We start from the raw sequence: 22,700 nt of genomic DNA, 5'->3' as shown, positions 1-22,700 counted from the left end.
AAAAAAAAAAAAATATATATATATATATATATATATATATATAATATATATATATACAGTATATATATATATATATACAGTATATATATATATATATATATATATATATATATATATATACTTATATATATTTAATGTGCATATATTTTCTTTTTCTAAACCCTCTTTATCCTCATTAGGGTCACAGGGGAGCGTAACTCAGCAAACATGGAGTGCAAGACAGGATCAATCCCTGGACAGGGTGCCATTTCATTGCAGGATGAACACACAGACACACACACACATCACAGGCCAGTTTAGCACTGCCAGTCTGTCTAACCTGCATGTCTTTGGACTGTAGGAGGAAACTCACGCAGATACAGGGAGAACCCCCACCCTCTTCTTTGCAGGAGGTAGTGTGCCTCTATGCTACCCCAATATATATATATATATATATATATTATATATATATATATATATATATATATATATCTATATATATATATATATATATATATCTATATATATATATATATATATATCTATATATATATATATATATATATCTATATATATATATATATATATATATATATATATATATAATATATGTATATATATATATATATATACATCCACAGTAATACACTATATAATTTCTTACTCAATAAATGTTTGTATTCCTACTCACCTGAACAATAAAACACTCCCACAATGGCAAATAAGAAGAGAGTCTTCATGATTCTTCCGCTGTGCAGATCTGTGCTTACTTTTCCTACCTGGGCAGGTAGGCCTCCTCTCTGTCTCTTTATGGTTCAAACTTCTTTTGTTCTTTAGCCTTGCTGTTCCGCCCAGGCCGGCTCAGATGTTTCCTGTCGCCAGCTGTACTCTCAAGGGCACAGCCTTGAAAATGGTGCAGATGGCCTCTTTTTTTTCCTGTGATTGTTTCAGCTGCTTGAGGGATCCATGCTAACCACAATAAAAGAATGAGCTCCTCATAGACAGACTGCGCCCTGTCTGTGACACACTTCACATGACCGCCCTCTTCCACAGAACAAAAAGAGCGCAATACTTGTGAGAAATAGATTATAAAAAGGGGGCTGCGGAAAGAACAACTGTAAAGCTTTATGCATGCGATTTTCCGAATTCTCACTGACCATTTTGTGGAGGAAAGATACATCAATATTTTCCAGAGGATTTCTTGATAATAAGGGGATCAGTTGGTAGCCTACTTGAAAAGTCTCAAAATTTAGTCTCATATTCTTAAATTGGTCATTTTTGTTCTACTTTAAGAAAAAAAAAAGAGCCTTTTTATACTCGAGAACATTCTGAACTTGGTGTACGAGTATATTTGCGATGTGTTACAAGCTCTCCGAACCAGAAGCGTGTATACCGTTGCAGCAAGAGTTCAAATGAGAAAGAACAACTATAAAATACTCAACAGTGAGGACACAAATAATGTCCTTTTTGTTACAGGATAACAGAGTGGAATCATAATTGTGGAATAGTGGAATCATAATTACCTGAAGAAGGAATTTGATTTTGTTTCTCTAAAGACAACTTGTCATCTACAGTGTCCTCCATACTGTTTGGGACAAAGACACATTTTTGTTTGATTTACCCCTCTGCTCCACAGTTTTAAAGTTTTAAATCAAACAATTCAGATACTGAGGTTAAAGTGCACATGGCAGACTCTCACTTACATTTTGGTCACACCATGTAGAAATGACAACACTTTTTCTTCATAATCCCCCCATTTCAAGGCCTCATAATATTTGGGACACCGCAATGGCTGGTCATATTTAGTTCTTTGTCACATGTCCCTCACATGCAATGACTACTTGATGTCTGCGATTCACAGACATCAGCAGGTGTTGAGGATCTTCTCTGGTGATGCTCTGCCAGGCCTCTAATGCAGACATCTTCAGCTCCTGCTTGTTTTGGGGTGCTTGTCCACTTAAATTTTCTTTTCAGCATACGGATGGCCTGCTCAATTTAAATCAGGTGACTGGCTTGGCAATTTTTCAGCTTTGATAAACTCCTGTGTTGCCTTAGCAGTCCGTTTAGCTCATTATTTAGATGTAAGATGACGTGCCGTCCAACGAGTTTGTGAGACTTATTGCGAGACCACCGTCAGTAGCTCCATCATCAATGAAGATTAGTGTGCCAGTACCTGTGGCAGTCACACATGCCCTACCCATAACACCCCCACCACCATGTTTAACAGGTCTGCTTTAAATCTTGGGCAGTTCCTTCTGGTCTCCACATTTTGCTCTTGTCATCACTCTCATACAAGTTCAACTTTGTCTCCTTTGTCCACAAGACCCTTTTCCAGAATTCTGCAGGCTCTTTTAAGTCCTTTTTTCCCAAACTGTAACCTGGCCATCCAGTGTTTGTGGCTAACTATAGGTGGGCATCTTGGAGTGTGGCCTCTGTATTTCTATCCATGAAGTCTTCTGCTGATAGTCATCTCTGACACACACACATCTGCCTCCTGAAGACTGTCTCTGATGGTTTTATTTTTGTGTTTCAGCCTCATAATGGCTTCTTTGACTTTCAATGGCTCAGCTCTTGTCCTCATGTTGAACAACAGCAACTGCAGACTCCAAAGGGCAGAAGCAAACTGAGGTATCTGATGAGGCCATGAAACCCACCTGAGGAATCACAAACACCTGTGATGCCAATTGTCCCAAACATCATGGTGCCCTGAAATGGGGGAACAACATATGAAATGATGCAATTTCTACATAGTGTGACTGAAATGTATGCTGTTCTTAAATGAAAGTCTGCAATGTGCACTTTAACCTCATCTGAATTGTTTAATTTGTAATTTTAAACTGTGCAATAAGATAGATAGATAGATAGATAGATAGATAGATAGATAGATAGATAGATAGATAGATAGATAGATAGATAGATAGATAGATAGATGTGAAAGGCACTATATAACAGATGATAGATAGATAGATAGATAGATAGATAGATAGATAGATAGATAGATAGATAGATAGATAGATGTGAAAGGCACTATATAACAGATGATAGATAGATAGATAGATATGAAAGGCACTATATGATAGATAGATAGATAGATAGATAGATAGATAGATAGATAGATAGATAGATAGATAGATAGATAGATAGATAGATATTAAAGGAACTATATGATAGATAGATAGATAGATAGATAGATAGATAGATAGATAGATAGATAGATAGATAGATAGATAGATATTAAAGGCACTATATGATAGATAGATAGATAGATAGATAGATAGATAGATAGATAGATAGATAGATAGATAGATAGATGTGAAAGGCACTATATAACAGATGATAGACAGATAGATAGATAGATAGATAGATAGATAGATAGATAGATAGATAGATAGATAGATGTGAAAGGCACTATATAACAGATGATAGATAGATAGATAGATAGATAGATAGATAGATAGATAGATAGATAGATAGATAGATAGATAGATGTGAAAGGCACTATATAACAGATGATAGATAGATAGATAGATAGATAGATAGATAGATAGATAGATAGATAGATATGAAAGGCACTATATGATAGATAGATAGATAGATAGATAGATAGATAGATAGATAGATAGATAGATAGATAGATAGATAGATATTAAAGGCACTATATGATAGATAGATAGATAGATAGATAGATAGATAGATAGATAGATAGATAGATGTGAAAGGCACTATATAACAGATGATAGACAGATAGATAGATAGATAGATAGATAGATAGATAGATAGATAGATAGATAGATAGATAGATAGATATTAAAGGAACTATATGATAGATAGATAGATAGATAGATAGATAGATAGATAGATAGATAGATAGATAGATAGATAGATAGATAGATATTAAAGGCACTATATGATAGATAGATAGATAGATAGATAGATAGATAGATAGATAGATGTGAAAGGCACTATATAACAGATGATAGACAGATAGATAGATAGATAGATAGATAGATAGATAGATAGATAGATAGATAGATAGATAGATATTAAAGGCACTATATGATAGATAGATAGATAGATAGATAGATAGATAGATAGATAGATAGATAGATAGATAGATAGATAGATAGATGTGAAAGGCACTATATAACAGATGATAGACAGATAGATAGATAGATAGATAGATAGATAGATAGATAGATAGATAGATAGATAGATAGATAGATAGATATTAAAGGCACTATATGATAGATAGATAGATAGATAGATAGATAGATAGATAGACAGACAGATAGATAGATAGATAGATAGATAGATAGATAGATAGATAGATAGATAGATAGATAGATAGATAGATAGATAGATAGATAGATATTAAAGGCACTATATGATAGATAGATAGATAGATAGATAGATAGATAGATAGATAGATAGATAGATAGATGTGAAAGGCAGCATGTAATAGATAGTTAAATAGATAGATGTGAAAGGAAACATTAATTATTCCAGTTTTGGCTTCAGGGTAGCGGTTTAAGCTTCCATGTACAAAAATATTTAAATATTCCTTCATTCCAACTTCTGTTAACATTTTTAAAAAGCCTTTTCAATAGGGTAGCATAGAAGATTAGTATTTTTAGGATTGTTGTTTTTTCTTTATTTTTCGATAAGATTTCCTAAAGTATTACGTACAAAGTATGCATCAATATTTGAGTTTTAATACCATCCATCCATTATCCAACCCCCTATATCCTAACTACAGGGTCACGGGGGGTCTGCTCGATACCAGAAATATTCCATTCTTGTCTGCAAGGTTCCTAAAAATGAAACACCATTTTGTTTACTTACAGGGCTGCTGTTTTGAGACATTAGCGTCATCATTTACTATGCAATCTTCCCAGAATGCTCCAAGTAGGAGACATCTATGTAGATTGCTCTTTCTGCCATTTTCCATTCTGAACTGAGGCCATCCTTCGGTGTGGGCTTCATTCAAACAGACATCATGCTGGATCAAGGACCATGCTAGACCAGACTGGACCAGAGACTAACTAACATAAGACAAGCCACCTGGTAGCTTATTATCAGGTTTTATTATTTTACCAACGCTCACTGTACTCTGCTGTTTTGGGGATATTATCTATAATACATAATGAATAAAAATGTTACTTCTTCTGGTATTGTTAGTTCTGGTTCTGGTATCCTATCTTCTTGTCTGAGGTCATACATATAAAAATGTAATGTAACATATGAGGGCTATAACTGGGATCTGGGGCTGTGGTTAAATTAATAAAAACTGTAAAGGGGAACAGGGTTACCCTAGAACCCTGCCACGACAAAACACACTGCTTCTCTGTCGATATGACACACTGTACAATTTCATGCCCTGGGGCCAAGGCTGTGGCTTGAAGAACAAAGCTGTGCATAAAGAACAAGCAAAAAGAAATGGTGTTACAGTTGCAACCCTGGCTCAAGTTTATTCATTTACTTCATGGTTTGGTTATTTTTCAAATGTAATATGCGTTGTCACACATGCACGCTTAGGGGACAACTAAAGGGCTTGAATAAAAGTAACTCCACGCCTGATGCACTGATTCTCTCTCTCAATTCCTTGAAAAGCAGTCTCGGGAAGTCCCGCCCGGTTCCGGGGCAACCAATGATGTCACTGCTGGTTCTGGCCCTGATGACATCACTTCCTATTCTTGCGTTTTTAAGGCCGCCATTTTAAGGCAGAAAGTCAGTTCTGTCTTGGACTCGGTTGTGTTAACATGTCTGTTCTGTTTGATTGATTTTGCAGCCGGGAAATATTATATGGGTGGCTGCCCCAAACCTTTCCAATGTCTCTTTGTCATTCTTGTGACAGCGTTTTCACGCTGTTGATTATATTAATGGTTTTGTTTGATGTAAAATCATGTTTTTCTTTGATTATATTTTGTTTAATCATTTGATTTGTACGTACTGTGTTTATATGTTGTCTTTATGGATAGAACCCCAAAGAGGCAGAACCACCATGACATCAGGTCTGAAGGGCTGCCCTCGGCCTTTGTATTGTGAAAATAAGGAGCAAATCCAGTAACGCTCAAAAGTGTACTTTGTAAGGACTGATTTTTCTTTTTTTATGGATTTTACTTCTGTTTTATGGATTCTGTGCAGATGCATGGTGCTATTTTGTTCTTTACTCCATTGTTTGATACTTTCTTGATTTAAAATAAATACCCTTAATTGTAAAGATTCTGCTTTGGCTTTGTCCTTCCAAACCAGAGGTTTTTCTTTAATGTTTATTCTCTCTTTGCTGGTTCAAATCCCGTAAACGTTAAAAGTAACTCCACTTTGTTGAGCCCTTGAGCAAGGCCCTTAACCTGCAATTGCTCCATCCTGGGTATGACGTTAATCTTCTATTTATCTATCTAATCTGCATCCAGCCCTGTAAGTAGGCCCTTCAACCTGCAGAGAACAACCTCGGGGTTGGTGGCAGAATTGGCACTTCAGTCACCATAATAAAACCTCACGCTGTTCCATTCCATCTGAACTAGTGCGGTGCTGAGGTGTCATCTGTTGCTTGGCTGCACTCGGGCCCTAATCTGGGATCCTCAGTTGGTTTGTTATGTGGTGGGTGTGGCAATGCACTGTATCAGCGCCTGCTCCTAACCCTCATCTCTCTTTAAAGGTTTCTTTGACATATTTAGGATATTTTTGAACTGTAAAAACCCTCTCCCTCCTTTATAAGTCTGTGCAGGCTGATGCCTATCTGTGAAGTTGGGAGGTTAGGCTGCCTTGGGTGAGGTCTACTTTAGACAGATTAGGAAAGACACTGGCCTGGTTTAGGGGTCTTCACAACATTGTGCTTTGAAGATATTGAGATTACAATTTGTAAAATGACAATTAGTAGAAGCCATCAATCTTCAAGGGGGTATTAATTATGTCCATGGCACTTTTCAAAACATTCTATGGTCATCCAAATCGCTTTTCAAATTATGACAGCACATTATCATTACTGTCAGTGACAGCTAATTCCACATGCTGTAGTCTCTGATCCTGACAACCCTTGTGTGCTGTTTATCAATGCTTATACAAAAGTCACACACAACAGGGATGGAGTGAAAAATATGAGCAAACCCCTCAGTGTGTGGTTTAGTAAGCTTCTGAAAAAGCTTTTAGTTTTAGGCCCTCATCCAATGTTTTTGAATTACTTAGATGTTTTTCATTTTTGCCATTGGCCGAGTTTAAGGGATTTCCAAGCGGGACCTGCCCCTGTCAACAGATGCGCTATGCTATTAAAATAAGTCTCAAATAAGGTTTTTTTTTCCTCAAATGTGTTTAAGGACACAAAAAAATTTGAATATGTTAATAATAGGGCTGGGAATCAATTAAAAAAATTAAATAATTAATTGCATATATGTATGCAATGACGCTTAGTCGCACCTAACATTAAAACACTGTGTTATGGCTGGCCATTCATCCCGGCCAACACCCCAAGGCCGCCAGATGGAGCCCTCCTTGCAGCATGGAGATGACCCAAATGCCAGCAGGGAATTATGGGCAGTGGACTTTTAATGCACAGCCCTGCTGGATACCATGGGGGCTGCCAGGAGTCGCTGCAGGGAGGCCCAGGGACTATTTTCCCTACACCCCGGAAGTATGTCAGAGTCACATGGACAGAAGAAATGACGTGCTTCCGGGATGAAGAAAAGGAGTATTACCTGACCCAGAAGTGATGGAAAGTCACATGGACTGAGGGACAAACACTTCCGGGTCAAGGACTATTAAGGACTCTGGGAAATCCCAGATGGACAAGCTGAGTTGGGAGGCAGGGTGGCTAAGTGTCTGGGAGTGGAGGATTATTGTAATTTGTTTATTGTGTATGGTTTATTGGAGATTTGTGGAGTGGTGGTGCTTTGTGCACAGTATTATTATAATAAATATCATATTTGGACTTTTATCCGATGTCTGGCGTATTGTCCGAGGGTTCAAGGGAGCGAGAGCGCCCCTATCTGTCACAACACGAAATTATAAATTTATTACATAAATCATGAAGTAAACACACACTGAATCACAATTTAATATAGAATCAACACAAAAGAATTAAAAAATAATAATGGCATAGTTTAAACTTAAACCCGACTCTGTTAACAAAATATTACTTGAGCAAGTACAACATGAATTTGAATGCCATCCTAAAAGGCAAGTTGAAAAGAAGGCAATAAGAAAACGAGGCCAATGTATTAATTCTCACATTGGCGTAGCATATGAGACACAGACGTGTCGAAGTAAAAATCAATCAAAATGACTGTTGACTGTGAATGCATTACTGATGGAATTGAAATAATATGTAAAATTTGTGTTAAAACTCCACAAATACTATCCTCAATTGTTCATCACCATCAATGACATGATAATTATACTCTACACAAGTGATTTTCAATGGGTGCGCCATGGAAATAACAGTGTAGCGCCCCTGGGTCCTGACCTGAGAGAGGCATGCTGCTCAGGTGGTCGAGGAGGAGGACGTGACTACCTGGAGAAGCTGACATAACAGCAGCTCTATTATCACCGTTTTGCAGATAGTTTAGCACGTGTATAGATTTAATGCTTTGGATTTTTTGTGTTACAGAAAAACGGTTGGAAAACACTCCTCTGCCTACACCTTTGCTCCTGGCACACTAAAAATGATCTTGGTAGCTTTTATCTTGCTTAAAAACTGACACCTGTCACACACGTACAAGTAGGAGGCAGCTAAAGGGCTTGAGTAATTGTAATACCACATCAGACCAGGGGGCGGCGGGGTGCACTGACTGTCTTTCTCAGTTCCTTGCAGACCCTTTCTAGGAAATCCTGCTGGGTTCCAGTGCCTTCGATGACATCACTTCTGGATCTGATGATGTCACTTCCAGTTCCGGCCCCCTTGATGACGTCACTTCCTCTACGGGCCTTTAAAGCCGCCATCTTGCTTCTAGTTAATCAGTTCTGTTTTGGACTCAGTCTTGTGAACATTTCTGTTTGAAATCTCAGCCAGGGCATATTATACGGGTGGCTGCCCCAAACCTTTATGATGTCTGGTGTTCTTATTTATCACACACCATACATCATTTGGATGGTTATGTTGCATTTTTTGTATAAATTAGCAAAGATACTGCAAACTGCAGTAATGGGTGGGGATAATCATTACACTTGTATTTTGTAGAATTTTGTCATTATATTCTGAAAGCTACCTGACAGACCGGAGAGTTAACTATAGAGGTACTGGAGACTTATTTTGGTATTAGTGCCACTCAGAAATAACATTTTGCACTTAGATGGTATGACTTGGATCTTCTTACAGGAACATGAAGAGAGAGAGTGTGTAATTTTTATCATTATAACGTTTCCCTAGCATTGCACCAGGACTGCCATAAGCCACCCCCTATCCTTCCACTCCCCTGCACCTATGTTATTATGTACAAATCAAAGAAATGAACACCAGTGCTACGTATTGACATGTGGCATATCGTTGTGAACCACGTAATACAAAATGTTAAAACTTTACATGAAAATTATATTTTATAAAATTGTTAAAGGTAGTATATAAACACGATACTGGATGTGTATGTAATTCTTCAGGTACACACTTAACTTTTTTGTATTATTGTTTTGTAATGTTAAAAAAATAAATTACATGAAAATGCCGCCCTGACCAAAGCACTGCCTGAGGCGTTTGCCTCATTGCCGGCCCTGGATGTAACAATATTTTTCAACTCATTAAACAGACCACATTAATCGCAAAAATTAACATGTTAACTTTCCCAGGCCTAGTTAATAATTGATGATTACACAGCACGGTGTTGCAGTAGCACTGCTGCTTCACAGTCTGTGGTTCATGTCCCGGGTGCTCTCTATGTGGAATTTGCATGTGGGTCCATGTGGGTTTGCTGCTCTTTCCTCCCACAATCCAAGGACGTGCAGGTTAGGTGAACTGGTGCTTCTAAACTGGCGTGTGTGTGTCCGTATGTGTTACAGAAAAACGGTTGGAAAACACTCCTCTGCCTACACCTTTGCTCCTGGCACACTAAAAATGATCTTGGTAGCTTTTATCTTGCTTAAAAACTGACACCTGTCACACACGTATGAGTAGGAGGCAGCTAAAGGGCTTGAGTAATTGTAATACCACATCAGACCAGGGGGCGGCAGGATGCACTGACTGTCTTTCTCAGTTCCTTGCAGACACTTTCTAGGAAATCCTGCTGGGTTCCACTGCCTTCGATGACATCACTTCTGGATCTGATGACGCCACTTCCAGTTCTGGCCCCCTTGATGACGTCACTTCCTCTACGGGCCTTTAAAGCCGCCATCTTGCTTCTAGTTAATCAGTTCTTTTTTGGACTCAGTCTTGTGAACAACTCTGTTTGAAATCTCAGCCAGGGCATATTATATGGGTGGCTGCCCCAAACCTTTATGATGTCTGGTGTTCTTATTTATCACAAACCATACATCATTTGGATGGTTGTGTTGCATTTTTTGTATAAATTAGCAAAGATACTGCAAACTGCAATAATACAGCATGGTGTTGCAGTAGCGCTGCTGCTTCACAGTCTGTGGTTCATGTCCCGGGTGCTCTCTATGTGGAATTTGCATGTGGGTCCATGTGGGTTTGCTGCTCTTTCCTCCCACAATCCAAGGACGTGCAGGTTAGGTGAACTGGTGTTTCTAAACTGGCGTGTGTGTGTCTGTATGTGTGTGTGTGTATTCACCCTGTGATGGGCAGGTGCCCTGCGCAGGGATTGTTCCTGCCTGCACCCGCTGCTTACTGGGATAGGCTGCAGCTGCCTTGTGACTTGGCAAGCAGGTTTAAAAAGTGGATGGATTGTCAAATACTCTAATCTGTCCTGCCCTAAGCAACACTCTCTCAGACAGAGAAAACCAGCAAAATGACATGACAACACTTTGCAGTACTGTGCTATACACCAGGTGCAATCTTGTGGTGAGGCTGTGCAGCAAGAACATGACATGACCAGCATGCCACCATTTACTATAAAGGAATGACATTTTCTTAATACTTAAGGACAGACTTACCCACATTTAAACGTGAGGCCAAAAGTGTTACCCCCATCCTCCTGCCCACCACTGACGTTTGAACTGAAATGGATACATCACTTGTGTAAGAAGTGACCAGACGGAAGCACAATAAAGGGCTAACAGCCGCACTATAAAGCACCTGGTGTTTGTAAGAAAACACCTGGCAGACAGAAACAGTGTGACAAAAGATCTCGTGGCTTCATGAAATTTGCATTGAATTCAAAGTGAGCAGAAGACATCACCCACATAACAGCCTCTATGTTGTGAAACTCAGTGCCAGCATTACATGGTTTGAATACTTGTCAGTATCTGGTACTAAAAACACTTGACATGATAGAAAAAAGCAATAGATAGCAAGGTATGGAAAAACAGATGCTGCACTAGGAATAAGAGAGTGAACCACCTAAACCCCACAATCAAAATTAAAATCTGTGAAAAGTTCTAAAAAAAAGGAATTGAATTGTGTTCTCATTTCAGTTTGACTAGGCCGGTGATCACAGACAGGACTGAATAAATGTTCACTCTACATGCCAGCTTTAAATGGACAACTTCCCATTTGAGTGTGTTCCAAAATCCTTGAAAAATACCCACAATGCTGGTCGTAATCAAGTCTCCTTAAACAACATAAATGCACTGTATGTTCAGGCTAACATCACTGTTAGTGTTTGATTCCGTATACTTGATCTATGTCTTACAACTGATGCATTATGTGCTTAATGCTTCTATCTAGTCAAACATACCATATCCATTTATTGCAGCACATTATTATTTTCATGTGGTTAATGTTTTGTAATCAGTCTGAACTCAAAAATCTGCACAGTGTTCGAATTTACCTTAAAAGACAAACTGAAATGGATTATCTAGGGATTTACCTTGCAGGTAGCTGGTGTCCCGTTCTGACCGCTGTTAGCTCAGATCATCAGTGCTGGAGCTTGTTGACTATGGTTAGCATAAATGTGTTTGAGAAAATAAGTCAAATTGAAGCATATGAACAATACATACTGGGAAATTATTAGAGAAACTTCAATTATCTTTTATGCAATTCAATTCATTTCATCCTTCAAAAGCCCCATTTTCCACACACTAATTACCAATGTAGCAGTCAATATCTAACTCTAAATTATATTCAGTAACACAAAAAATGAAATATATGCAAGAAACATGCATATGTATTTCACATACTTTCTACTGTACTAGTATATCATTTCTTAAAGTTTTTAAAGATCCACTGTAACTCACAGATTCCAATGTATTATATTTCCTATTCTCTGAAATGTACTGCGACTCAGGTAACTGCTGACAATTAAAGCTGAATGCCACAAAGGTCTGATGATGGGTCCATCACTGCCAAACACACAGAAAAAGAAACAGGAGATACTTAATAATTATCAAAATGAAGCACCTATGACATTCATTTAAAAAGCAATAAGAACATCATTAGCAGCCGGTCTAAAAAGTGTACTCTATCAAGTCAAGTCAAGTTGGGGAGCATGCACTGGTACAGTGTGTTGCCACACCTTCCACATGACCAAACAGCTCAGGATCCCAGTTGGCAATCCCCCAGGCAGACACGCGGTCCAGTCCCACCCTCTGGAAATGACCCTCTATCTGTCACAGCCAGGTGTTACGTGGGCGACCCCTTGGCCTGGTCCAGCCACTCGGGTCCTCAACAATAAGGATCAGCCTCGGGGCCATAGTGCCATAACTGACGCTCCCTCACAATTCAGGTAATGTGCCTCATTCGGAACTCCGTGAGTAACACAAAGTCAAACCAGCAGTACCCAAGGATTCTGCAGAGAAACACAGTACCAGAGGAGTCCAGTCTTCATCTCTGGTCACTGGATAGCATCCTCTGTGCTAAAATAATAAAGAGTGTTGTCCTTAAAACTGACTAGGACTGTCTGATATGCTTAGGTGGATCATTTCAGACTTTGCAGGTTCTGCCACCTAAAGTAATTTATCATAGATAATATGATTTGGCACTTTATTTTTATTTTTACTTTTAATTGTTGTAGACAATAAAAGGTGTTAAACTTGAAAACCCAAGGTGGTAGATTTGGATTCTGTTGTGTGGCCCTGGAAATTCAGTTGTGTATGCTACCACCAGCTTTGCTCAGATTACTAAATCCATTCCTCCATCACTCACATCCCCAGGGCAATATTATATATTAATGGGTTTGAATTATATCTGCTACAGGCTTGTACCCTGCTGGATTTGAGCACACGATGTAGAAGGCTTAACTTGTAATGCTAAAAGCACATTCTTTTTTCCAGGGATCTCACACATCATAAAGTGCACTGGCCACTACATGGTCCTTCAGAAAGATCATTCCCATCATATTTTCATTTCTCCAATTAGGGGGCTTTGCCCCCTGCTTGCTTTGCTTGCCAACCAGCCGGGCACTACACGCTAGCCATTTTGCGGCTCTGCCACTTGTGCATGGGGATGTGGATGTACAATTTAAACAGATTGTTATTTTCATGGGAATTGTTACATATGCCTAATAGACATAACTATTTTACATTACAGCGAGTAATTAACCATATTAAAAAAGAGTAAAATGTAATAAATTGAAAGAAAATTATGTTTTATGTTGTGTTAGAGGTATTCGTTGCGTTATACGTTTTTGTTCTGTTTGGCTTTGAAATTAACACGCAAATACTTTTTAAACTTACACTTTTACTGTAGAACTTCAGTAAAAACAATATTTGGAATTAACTTTTTGTCAATATCGCACTGAATTTTGATTCCATGTTTGGACTTACATCGTGACAATGCAATGTATAACTGCCCGTAGGTGAATATCGCTTCTTTCTCTCTAATAAGTAAACCTGTGATTTGTTAATTGTCATAGCAAAAGCTATTCTAATGGGAAACTGTAAATGTTTTAATACGAACGGCATATCAAGAACTCCTTTGGTGTCTAATGTTATCCGCGGAAGATGTGCTACATTACCTTTCTGGTCACCTGTTAAAATTTTACATGTCTGAATTGTTTGACCAATTTTGAATACAACTAATCTTGTCCCATTGCATAGCCCATCACTCATACATAAATTATGCAATAGCATTATGATACATCCTTCTTTCAACAGTAATTCGGCCGGTGGAAGACCGGACGGTGTTAACGGTTATAGATATTCTACGGGATATTGTAAGCTGATGTTTTCATTTTCCGCACTGTCACCACTGTTTCAGCATAGTCTAGTGATACGCATTTAACCAATTTGCTATGTAACCGATCAACAATTTTCGCATTAATTTGTTTGACTTTGTCATTTCTCAGTACTGGGATTGCCTGTGTACTCATTTCTTCTGTTGATAACCCTTCGGGATGACATTCTTCAATAAGATTTGGACATAATAAGTCTTCTTTTATTGGGAACTTAAAGTGAGGAAAACGTAAAAATTTGTAAGAGCTGAGAGCGCAGGAACAGTGTCTGACAAAAACATTCACTCGAATGAAAGGTGAGAGGACCGTGGGCATGGGCCGTTAACCAGAAATAGTTGAGAGGAGGGTGGGACTTGAAAAAATCTCTTGGCAATAGTCTTGTCTTGTCTCAAGATTTTCATTTATAATAGTGAGTGTCCAATAATCTGGGATGGACTGCTAATAGATTTGATATATCACAATGGATTTAGAAGCTCCAATAGTCCCTACTAAATTAACAGATAGTGAAAACAATTCAGGATATCTGGCCTGAGGTGAGTGGAAATGAGACTACAACCCACTTGGTCATTTTACAAATACAGTATAGACAATTGTGGTCCAGGAGGACTACATTGGAAGCAGGATGTTTTTGCAATCACCCACATAATGAGATACCAATGCTTTTAGTTTCTGGATTTCTTATACTTATTATTCTGCTGTATAAGAAAGAACTTCCACATAGATAGATAGATAGATAGATAGATAGATAGATAGATAGATAGATAGATAGATAGATAGATAGATAGATAGATAGAGTGCATCCGGAAAATATTCACAGCGCATCACTTTTTCCACATTTTGTTATGTTACAGCCTTATTTCAAAATGGATTAAATTCATTTTTTTCCTCAGAATTCTACACACAACACCCCATAATGACAACGTGAAAAAGGTTTACTTGAGATTTTTGCAAATTTATTAAAAATAAAAAAATTGAGAAAGCACATGTACATAAGTATTCACAGCCTTTGCCATGAGGCTCAAAATTGAGCTCAGGTGCATCCTGTTTCCCCTGATCATCCTTGAGATGTTTCTGCAGCTTAACTGGAGTCCACGTGTGGTAAACTCAGTTGATTGGACATGATTTGGAAAGGCACACACCTGTCTATATAAGGTCCCACAGTTGACAGATCATGTCAGAGCACAAACCAAGCATGAAGTCAAAGGAATTGTCTGTAGACCTCCGAGACAGTATTGTCTCGATACACAAATCTGGGGAAGGTTACAGAAAAATTTCTGCTGCTTTGAAGGTCCCAATGAGCACAGTGGCCTCCATCATCCGTAAGTGGAAGAAGTTCAAAACCACCAGGACTCTTCCTAGAGCTGGCCGGCCATCTAAACTGAGCGATCGGGGAAGAATGGCTTTAGTCAGGGAGGTGACCAAGAACCCGATGGTCACTCTGTCAGAGCTCCAGAGGTCCTCTGTGGAGAGAGGAGAACCTTCCAGAAGGACAACCATCTCTGCAGCAATCCACCAATCAGGCCTGTATGGTAGATTGGCCAGACGGAAGCCACTCCTTAGTAAAAGGCACATGGTAGCCCGCCTGGAGTTTGCCAAAAGGCACCTGAAGGACTCTCAGACCATGAGAAAGAAAATTCTCTGGTCTGATGAGACAAAGAATGAACTCTTTGGTGTGAATGCCAGGCGTCACGTTTGGAGGAAACCAGGCACCACTCATCACCAGGCCAATACCATCCCTACAGTGAAGCATGGTGGTGGCAGCATCATGCTGTGGGGATGTTTTTCAGTGGCAGGGACTGGGAGACTAGTCAGGTATAAAGGGAAAGATGACTGCAGCAATGTACAGAGACATCCTGGATGAAAACCTGCTCCAGAGCTCTCTTGACCTCAGACTGGGGCGACGGTTCATCTTTCAGCAGGACAACGACCCTAAGCACACAGCCAAGATATCAAAGGAGTGGCTTCAGGACAACTCTGTGAATGTCCTTGAGTGGCCCAGCCAGAGCCCAGACTTGAATCCGATTGAACATCTCTGGAGAGATCTTAAAATGGCTGTGCACCGATGCTTCCCATCCAACCTGATGGAGCTTGAGAGGTGCTGCAAAGAGGAATGGGCGAAACTGGCCAAGGACAGGTGTGCCAAGCTTGTGGCATCATATTCAAAAAGACTTGAGGCTGTAATTGCTGCCAAAGGTGCATCGACAAAGTATTGAGCAAAGGCTGTGAATACTTACGTACATGGGATTTCTCAGTTTTTTATTTTTAATAAATTTGCAAAAACCTCAAGTAAATTTTTTTCACGTTGTCATTATGGGGTGTTGTGTGTAGAATTCTGAGGAAAAAAATGAATTTAATCAATTTTGGAATAAGGGTGTAACATAACAAAATGTGGAAAAAGTGATGTGCTGTGAATACTTTCCGGATGCACTGTAGATAGATAGATAGATAGATAAATAGATAGATAGATAGATAGATAGATAGATAGATAGATAGATAGATAGATAGAAAATAACAATAATACATTTTATTTATACAAGGCGCCTTTCAGAGAACTCAAGGACACTGAACAAACAATAAATAAATAAATAAAAGACACAATTATAAACAATTTAAAACATCAGAAAATCTAAAAATTAAAACCAAACAGAACCACTGTAATCATAAAGAAAAAGCCATTTTAAACAGATGTGTTTAAAGTTTACATTTGAAGAATGAATATGATTTGATGTTTCTGAGCTCGGTAGGTAATGAATTCCAGAGCTTGGGAGCAGAACGGTTGAATGCTCTGCTCCCCAAGGTGGTTAGACGGACAAGAGGGACGGTCAGATGGATGGAGGAAGAGGATCTAAGGTTACGGGAGGGAATGGCAACATGAAGAAGGTCAGACAGATATGGAGGGGCGAGGTTATGAATGGCCTTAATTGTTAATAGCAGAATCTTAAAATCAGTTAGATAGATAGATAGATAGATAGATAGATAGATAGATAGATAGATAGATAGATAGATAGATAGATAGATAGATAGATAGATAGATAGATAGATAGAAAGTATTGTATGTGTCTGCAAAAAAGAGGTAAAGGATATTTCCATACTGAAAAAATACAAAAGAAGGATAGTGACATAATGTTTTTCCTGTGTAGCCTTCATCATTGGCTTAGTTTATTAATCCATGTCACAGAAACAATAGAATTTTTTTCTTACTTGCCCTCAGTAAAATTTATTTTGTTTTTAACAAAAAGAAATAGTAAACAATATAAAATCCCTGGCAAGAAACTTAATTTTGAAGCAAAATAGCTCAAAAATAAAGAAACGACTGTTCGCTAAAAGCCACCGCAATTGCGAAACATCTTTCTGGATGTCATGGTGACGTCACATTATTAGTATTTTCTAAAGAAGCAGATACAGTGCTAAAGAAGGTTTCAATTAACAGCTAGATTGATGTTAAATTAAGAGATTAGATGGAAAAAAAGAGCTGTGACTCTCCTCAAATGTACATAAAGGTATGTTTTTGAACCACAAGGTGGCAGCAGGACACTCCAGGAAGAACTGCATGGCTCTGTTAGCTGATGACAATGACAGGCAGCCCATCCTGCTTAGCTGGCTTTTTCATAGAATGTCAGGCATAACTGGGTCCTAGGACCTCAGGAGGACATGATGGCCTGGGGGCTAGAGGGGACAGTACTTTATATGGAAGTCCTGCCCTTGGAGTTAATTATTAAGATTGCTCTAGATAGAAGAAACTTGAGGTGGAAAATAAAATGACACTTTATCTTTTCTCTATTAAATATGGAGTAAGAGAGTAGAGCCTAGCCTTCTCTGTTGGGGTTCAGGCCTTGACGTCAAAAGCAAAAATATTTATAGTAGAGGATGAATTATGGATTTATGGACTAAGCAGGCAAGCTGTCTCCACAAATTGTGAGAGATTACATTGCACTTGTCCCACTGAAAGACATTTATTGTATTCTCGTCTTTTTTGTGTCTTATTCATCACTGTTTAACCCTCCCTTATTTGTATTTAAATAATAGGCCTTACTCTCTTTTCTTTCAGACCTAGCCAACATTTGCTGATTCCAGGAGAGCTTTATGTAAAGCCGGTGCCAGCCTTGCTCTGACCAGGAGTAAAAACTCGTTCACACGCTCACATTACTTAAAGATCCCATTTATAGAGATTATCTGTATCAATATACTGCACATGTTGTTCTTTTTGTCTTTTACAGACAATATATACACTACCAGTCAAAACTTTGGGCACACCTAGACATTTTTATGTTTTTGATTGAAATTGATTCCTTTTTTATCAAGATACCATTAAATTGATTTAAAAAGCCAAGACATTAGTAGTGTTGCTAATGGCTATTATAGCTTGAAATGACTGACTTTTAAATTATTATTCATGCAGTTGTTCATCTGGGCCTTCCCCTTCTTTTTCTGTCCTGGTTAATTCCAGTTAACCTTCTTCTCCCAAGTCAGTAATAGACACCTTTGTATGAAATCTTCAGTTTCTTGCCAGTCTGTCACATGTAATTACCTTCATTCTACAAAAAAGCAAATACACGGACATGTTTCTTGAGAAAGCTGGTTTTTTAGCTTATAGCTGAGCTGTCCCAGTATCTAATCCAAATACTTCTTAAAGTTGTCAAGATTTTTGCTTCAACTGTGTGGCTTGGTACTGTGTTGCAGATTCCATCAACTCTTGGCACAAAGAAGTGCTTTCTGGTTTTAGTCCTAAATGCACTTCTCCTTAATTTCCACTGGTGTCCTCAAGCACATGAAAGGAGTCTGTTGGATCTACTTTATCAATGCCTTTGAGGATTTTGAAGACCTGGATTAGGTCACCACGCAGTCTCCTCTGCTTGAGACTAAAACAGGTTTAATTCTGTGAGCCTGTCACAGTAGGATATGTCCTTAATGCTACGTAACATTTTAAGTGGGAAGTCAGAATTTCCAGGTTCCTAGTTGGAATTTTCAACTGGAACACCCCCTTAAGTTGGATTTTCAACTTGGAAACTCTGGGCTGGTTTGTCAAGTCCTAGTTTGTCCGAATTCAGATAATGACATCGTTCCAAAATGGTGACGTACTCCACAAACTTTAGTGAAAGCTGTAGTATTATACTTTTTATTAGCACTTCTGCCTATTGAATGTGAATTTCCCATTGGGATTAATAAAGTATCTATCTATCTATCTATCTATCTATCTATCTATCTATCTATCTATCTATCTATCTATCTATCTATCTATCTATCTATCTATCTGTCTTATTAAATTAGTCGTACACACAGTATTGGCCAACTTCAATTTGCGGACATGTTGCTATGGTGTTTGGATATGCAAAATACCGTGTAATGCTTTGTTATCAACTGCTATTTATTCCAATGCAGTAAGCACAACAAAGGTTTTCCTGGACGCGTCCATATTGGTTTTCTGCATGTTTTACTGGAACGTGATCGACACTGGTGTGATGTCAATCCCAGCAACAACATACGAATTCTGGGGTAAGTGGAACACAGCATAAGTCCTGGGATACATGTCTTCTGCACAGCTTCAACTGATGCTATATCTTTTTTGTAGAGTGGTGACCAAAATTGCACATAATATCCAGATGTGTTCTCACTAGTGTGTTTTATAGTCTGAATAGTAATGTCTTGGCTGTATTTTAAAATTAGTTTAAACTGAATCTTAATGAAAAAGGTATGAATTACTATCAAAAACAGGAAAAACTGTGGGTGTGTCCAGACTTTTGACTGATATAGTACGTAAAAACATTTCAATGCGTACATTTAAAAATGTCATAATATACTCACCTAGCAGTTAAACCCAACTCTTTTGATGTATGCACCACATCTACAATGTGTAGATGAAATAAACATTTTCCTTCTTTGATTAACCCACTTGGTGACTGTATTTACTTCTATGTGTACTTGGTTCCCGTCCACTGTTTTTTGTACAGTGGTGGTAGTATTTGCCTTGTACACCACATTATTGTATTGCTTTTGGTGAAAGCGATATTAAATAGTGGCTAAGTAATATGACAGTGACAGTTGGCTTAGTGATCTAATAGACAGGTCAGTCCACCGGTTAACCTGCCTGTACTAGCCAATACGTATAAACAAACTGCTAATGCATTGATCTAAGATAGTGTTAAAATGTTTGCGGTGTTTGATTTCCTTCATGTCCTCTATGTATGATATTCTAAAATTAGAAAAGTGCAGGCGCATAACGTTGACATGCGCAGAGACAAACGGTGACTCACTGCTGAGTAGTGGACAAGCAACCTATCGTTTATTTCCAAGTATTTATCCACAAAGAATTACCTGTGAGCATCCTAACTAGACACGATTGATATCATACAGCATTCAAATGTCTACCGGATGTTTTGCAGTTATGACACGCAACCTGCGATTAAGCAACACGGATACAGGCATGAGGCGATGAGTCATGACGCAATCTCTGTATGGGGCGGGGTTACCTGGCACGTGCGCAGGCGCAGTTCGCTCTCCCACGCTCCTTTTTTTCCCCCGACGAGCAGATGAGTGTGACGTCACGACACCGCCCCACGCGCCGAGCCATCTCTCCCAGAATGCCCTGCGTCACCCCTCTCTCTGTGAAGAAGCTCATCACCGCGACCTGAGCAAAGGAATGACAAGATGGCGGAGTGAATAAGCTACGAGTTGGAGTATCAGGAATTTGAGGGCTAAAAATTCCAGTGTAGCAGCGAGTTGGAGACGACTCGGCTCCAACTCGAGCGGTAACAGTGGGGCAGGCAGCCGTGAAACAGCTGAATTGCCGAGTCATTTTCTGCCCTCTTCATCTCAAATATTATAAGACTTCTGACGCTGGAAGAAAGGAACAGAGTAAACAGCGGCTGGAAGAATATCTATATGTAATCCCCGTATTGTAGAAAAGATACTTCTCATGACTGTACTACAGTCTTAAAATTCGGATTTGCCAGCATCACTGCGGAACCTTTTCATTTTTAAGCCGGGACCTGCTTTGGGACGCTTTATGTTCGTCTAGCAGAAAGGATAAAAGGACGGCGGAGATTCCCAGACTTTTATCACCTTTTCCCTGCTCGGGCGTCGCTGGCGATTCAGGGGACATGGCAAGCAGTAGCGGCTCGAAAGCCGAGTTTATAGTCGGTGGGAAATACAAACTCGTACGGAAAATTGGATCCGGATCTTTCGGGGACATTTATTTGGCAATTAATATCACAAATGGGGAGGTAAAGACAATTCGAGTAGTTTATCCATGTGTTGTCAGCCATTTTTTTTCGTAGCCCCTGTGTTTTGGGACTGCGAAAGTTTATTTGCTCTTATTTTGCTCTACATCATAATTGTATCTGTTTGTGTAACAGTTAACGCTGTACGGATACGTGTCGTGTTTCAGTTGTCAGGTGCGGATGTGTGTTTGGTTTTAATACTGCGTTTGAACTGACTTTTACAATTAATGTATTTAGGAGTCGAGGCTGTTTAGTTACCATAACTTGTTTATTGTTTGTTAACAGGAAGTAGCTGTAAAATTGGAGTCCCAGAAAGCCAGACACCCACAGCTACTCTATGAAAGTAAACTGTATAAAATTTTGCAGGGGGGCGTCGGAATCCCACACATTCGGTAAGTTTTATTTTTATTTTTTTAACATTCGTTTAACCTTTAAACTTCCAACAGACAGTGTAAAATATTCGCGGGTGTGTAGGATGATTGTGGCTATTATGACCATAAAATGACCCAGTTCAGTGGTCGGTTAATATCAACGTATTGGGTTGTTGAAAGAGTTTTACAGTTGGGCCTGCTACGGAGGGTGTGTGTGTATGTGGGGGGGGGGGTGTTATAGGTCTTGTATCCAACACAACAATGAAGCGGCGTTTCGCAAGGGCAGCTCGATGCTACCTTAAAAGGAGGGCGGGGGCATCCTGTCGTTTTTTATTTGTCTTAATGACTCCTCCTAACCCACCCTCGCTCCTTTTGTCTTTACTGAAATCCGATATCTCGTTGCCTTGGCCTCCTCTTTCGAGGTTATTTCCTCCCATACTAGGCTCTTTTGGAAATGGCCGCTCCTCTTTTGTGTTTGCGTTTCAACATGTCTTCCTACTCGCCTAGAAAATGGCGGCGGGAACGCGGGGTAGCAAAACTTTGCTAGGTTGTCGTTTTTCCTGGGAGATTGTGACTTGATGGTCGTTTTCCTGCTGCATTCTGGTTGACGACCACCTAGTTGTGGAGCTAGGCAAGGAGCTCTTTTCAAAAACGACATGACAGCTGTCAAACTTTCATTTAAAGTGTAATAAATCTGTACGTTCGAGAGTGTTAATGCCAAGACTTAATTATTTAAAACCCTAACCACATAGTTTTGCAATTTTTCCCATATTCCTCACGTGTGAAATTTGCAAAGCGCACGCGTGTTGTCTTTGCGGTATATGGTTTGCTTTTTTAAAAATGCTAATTCGGCCGGGTTCCTGTTTTTAGATTTAAAGGATTATTAAGTTTCACGTACCGAGTACATGTAAATTCACACA

General features: G+C 39.0%; 2 protein-coding genes across 6 annotated transcripts in view; one reads left to right on the top strand and one right to left on the bottom strand.

Moving 5' to 3' along the window:
- Positions 1-20,577, bottom strand: part of si:ch211-195b11.3 (uncharacterized protein LOC100334344 homolog) — a 56,038-nt gene extending 35,461 nt beyond the window's left edge. The window contains exon 1 of one of the 2 annotated variants that reach the window (XM_051934008.1): positions 20,505-20,577. In XM_051934008.1, the coding sequence (XP_051789968.1) occupies positions 20,505-20,514 (10 nt within the window). In that variant the 5' untranslated portion in view covers positions 20,515-20,577. Of the gene's footprint in view, positions 1-670; positions 966-20,504 lie in introns of those variants that run through there. The other variant, XM_051934007.1, reaches the window with a different exon arrangement.
- A 210-nt stretch (positions 20,578-20,787) lies between these two features.
- The window catches only part of csnk1a1 (casein kinase 1, alpha 1), a 74,658-nt gene continuing 72,745 nt past the window's right edge, over positions 20,788-22,700 (top strand). For 2 of the 4 annotated variants that reach the window (XM_028812950.2, XM_028812948.2), the window contains exons 1-2: positions 20,788-21,412; positions 21,695-21,801. In XM_028812950.2, the coding sequence (XP_028668783.1) occupies positions 21,290-21,412; positions 21,695-21,801 (230 nt within the window). In that variant the 5' untranslated portion in view covers positions 20,788-21,289. The remainder of the gene's footprint in view (positions 21,413-21,694; positions 21,802-22,700) is intronic. The other 2 variants (XM_028812947.2, XM_028812951.2) reach the window with 2 other exon arrangements.

The sequence above is a fragment of the Erpetoichthys calabaricus genome, chromosome 11 (assembly GCF_900747795.2).
Source record: "Erpetoichthys calabaricus chromosome 11, fErpCal1.3, whole genome shotgun sequence".
In the NCBI taxonomy this organism is placed as follows: Eukaryota; Metazoa; Chordata; class Cladistia; order Polypteriformes; family Polypteridae; genus Erpetoichthys; species Erpetoichthys calabaricus.
The sequence above is the reverse complement of the archived record's forward strand: the minus strand, read 5'-3'. Positions and strand labels throughout refer to the sequence as shown.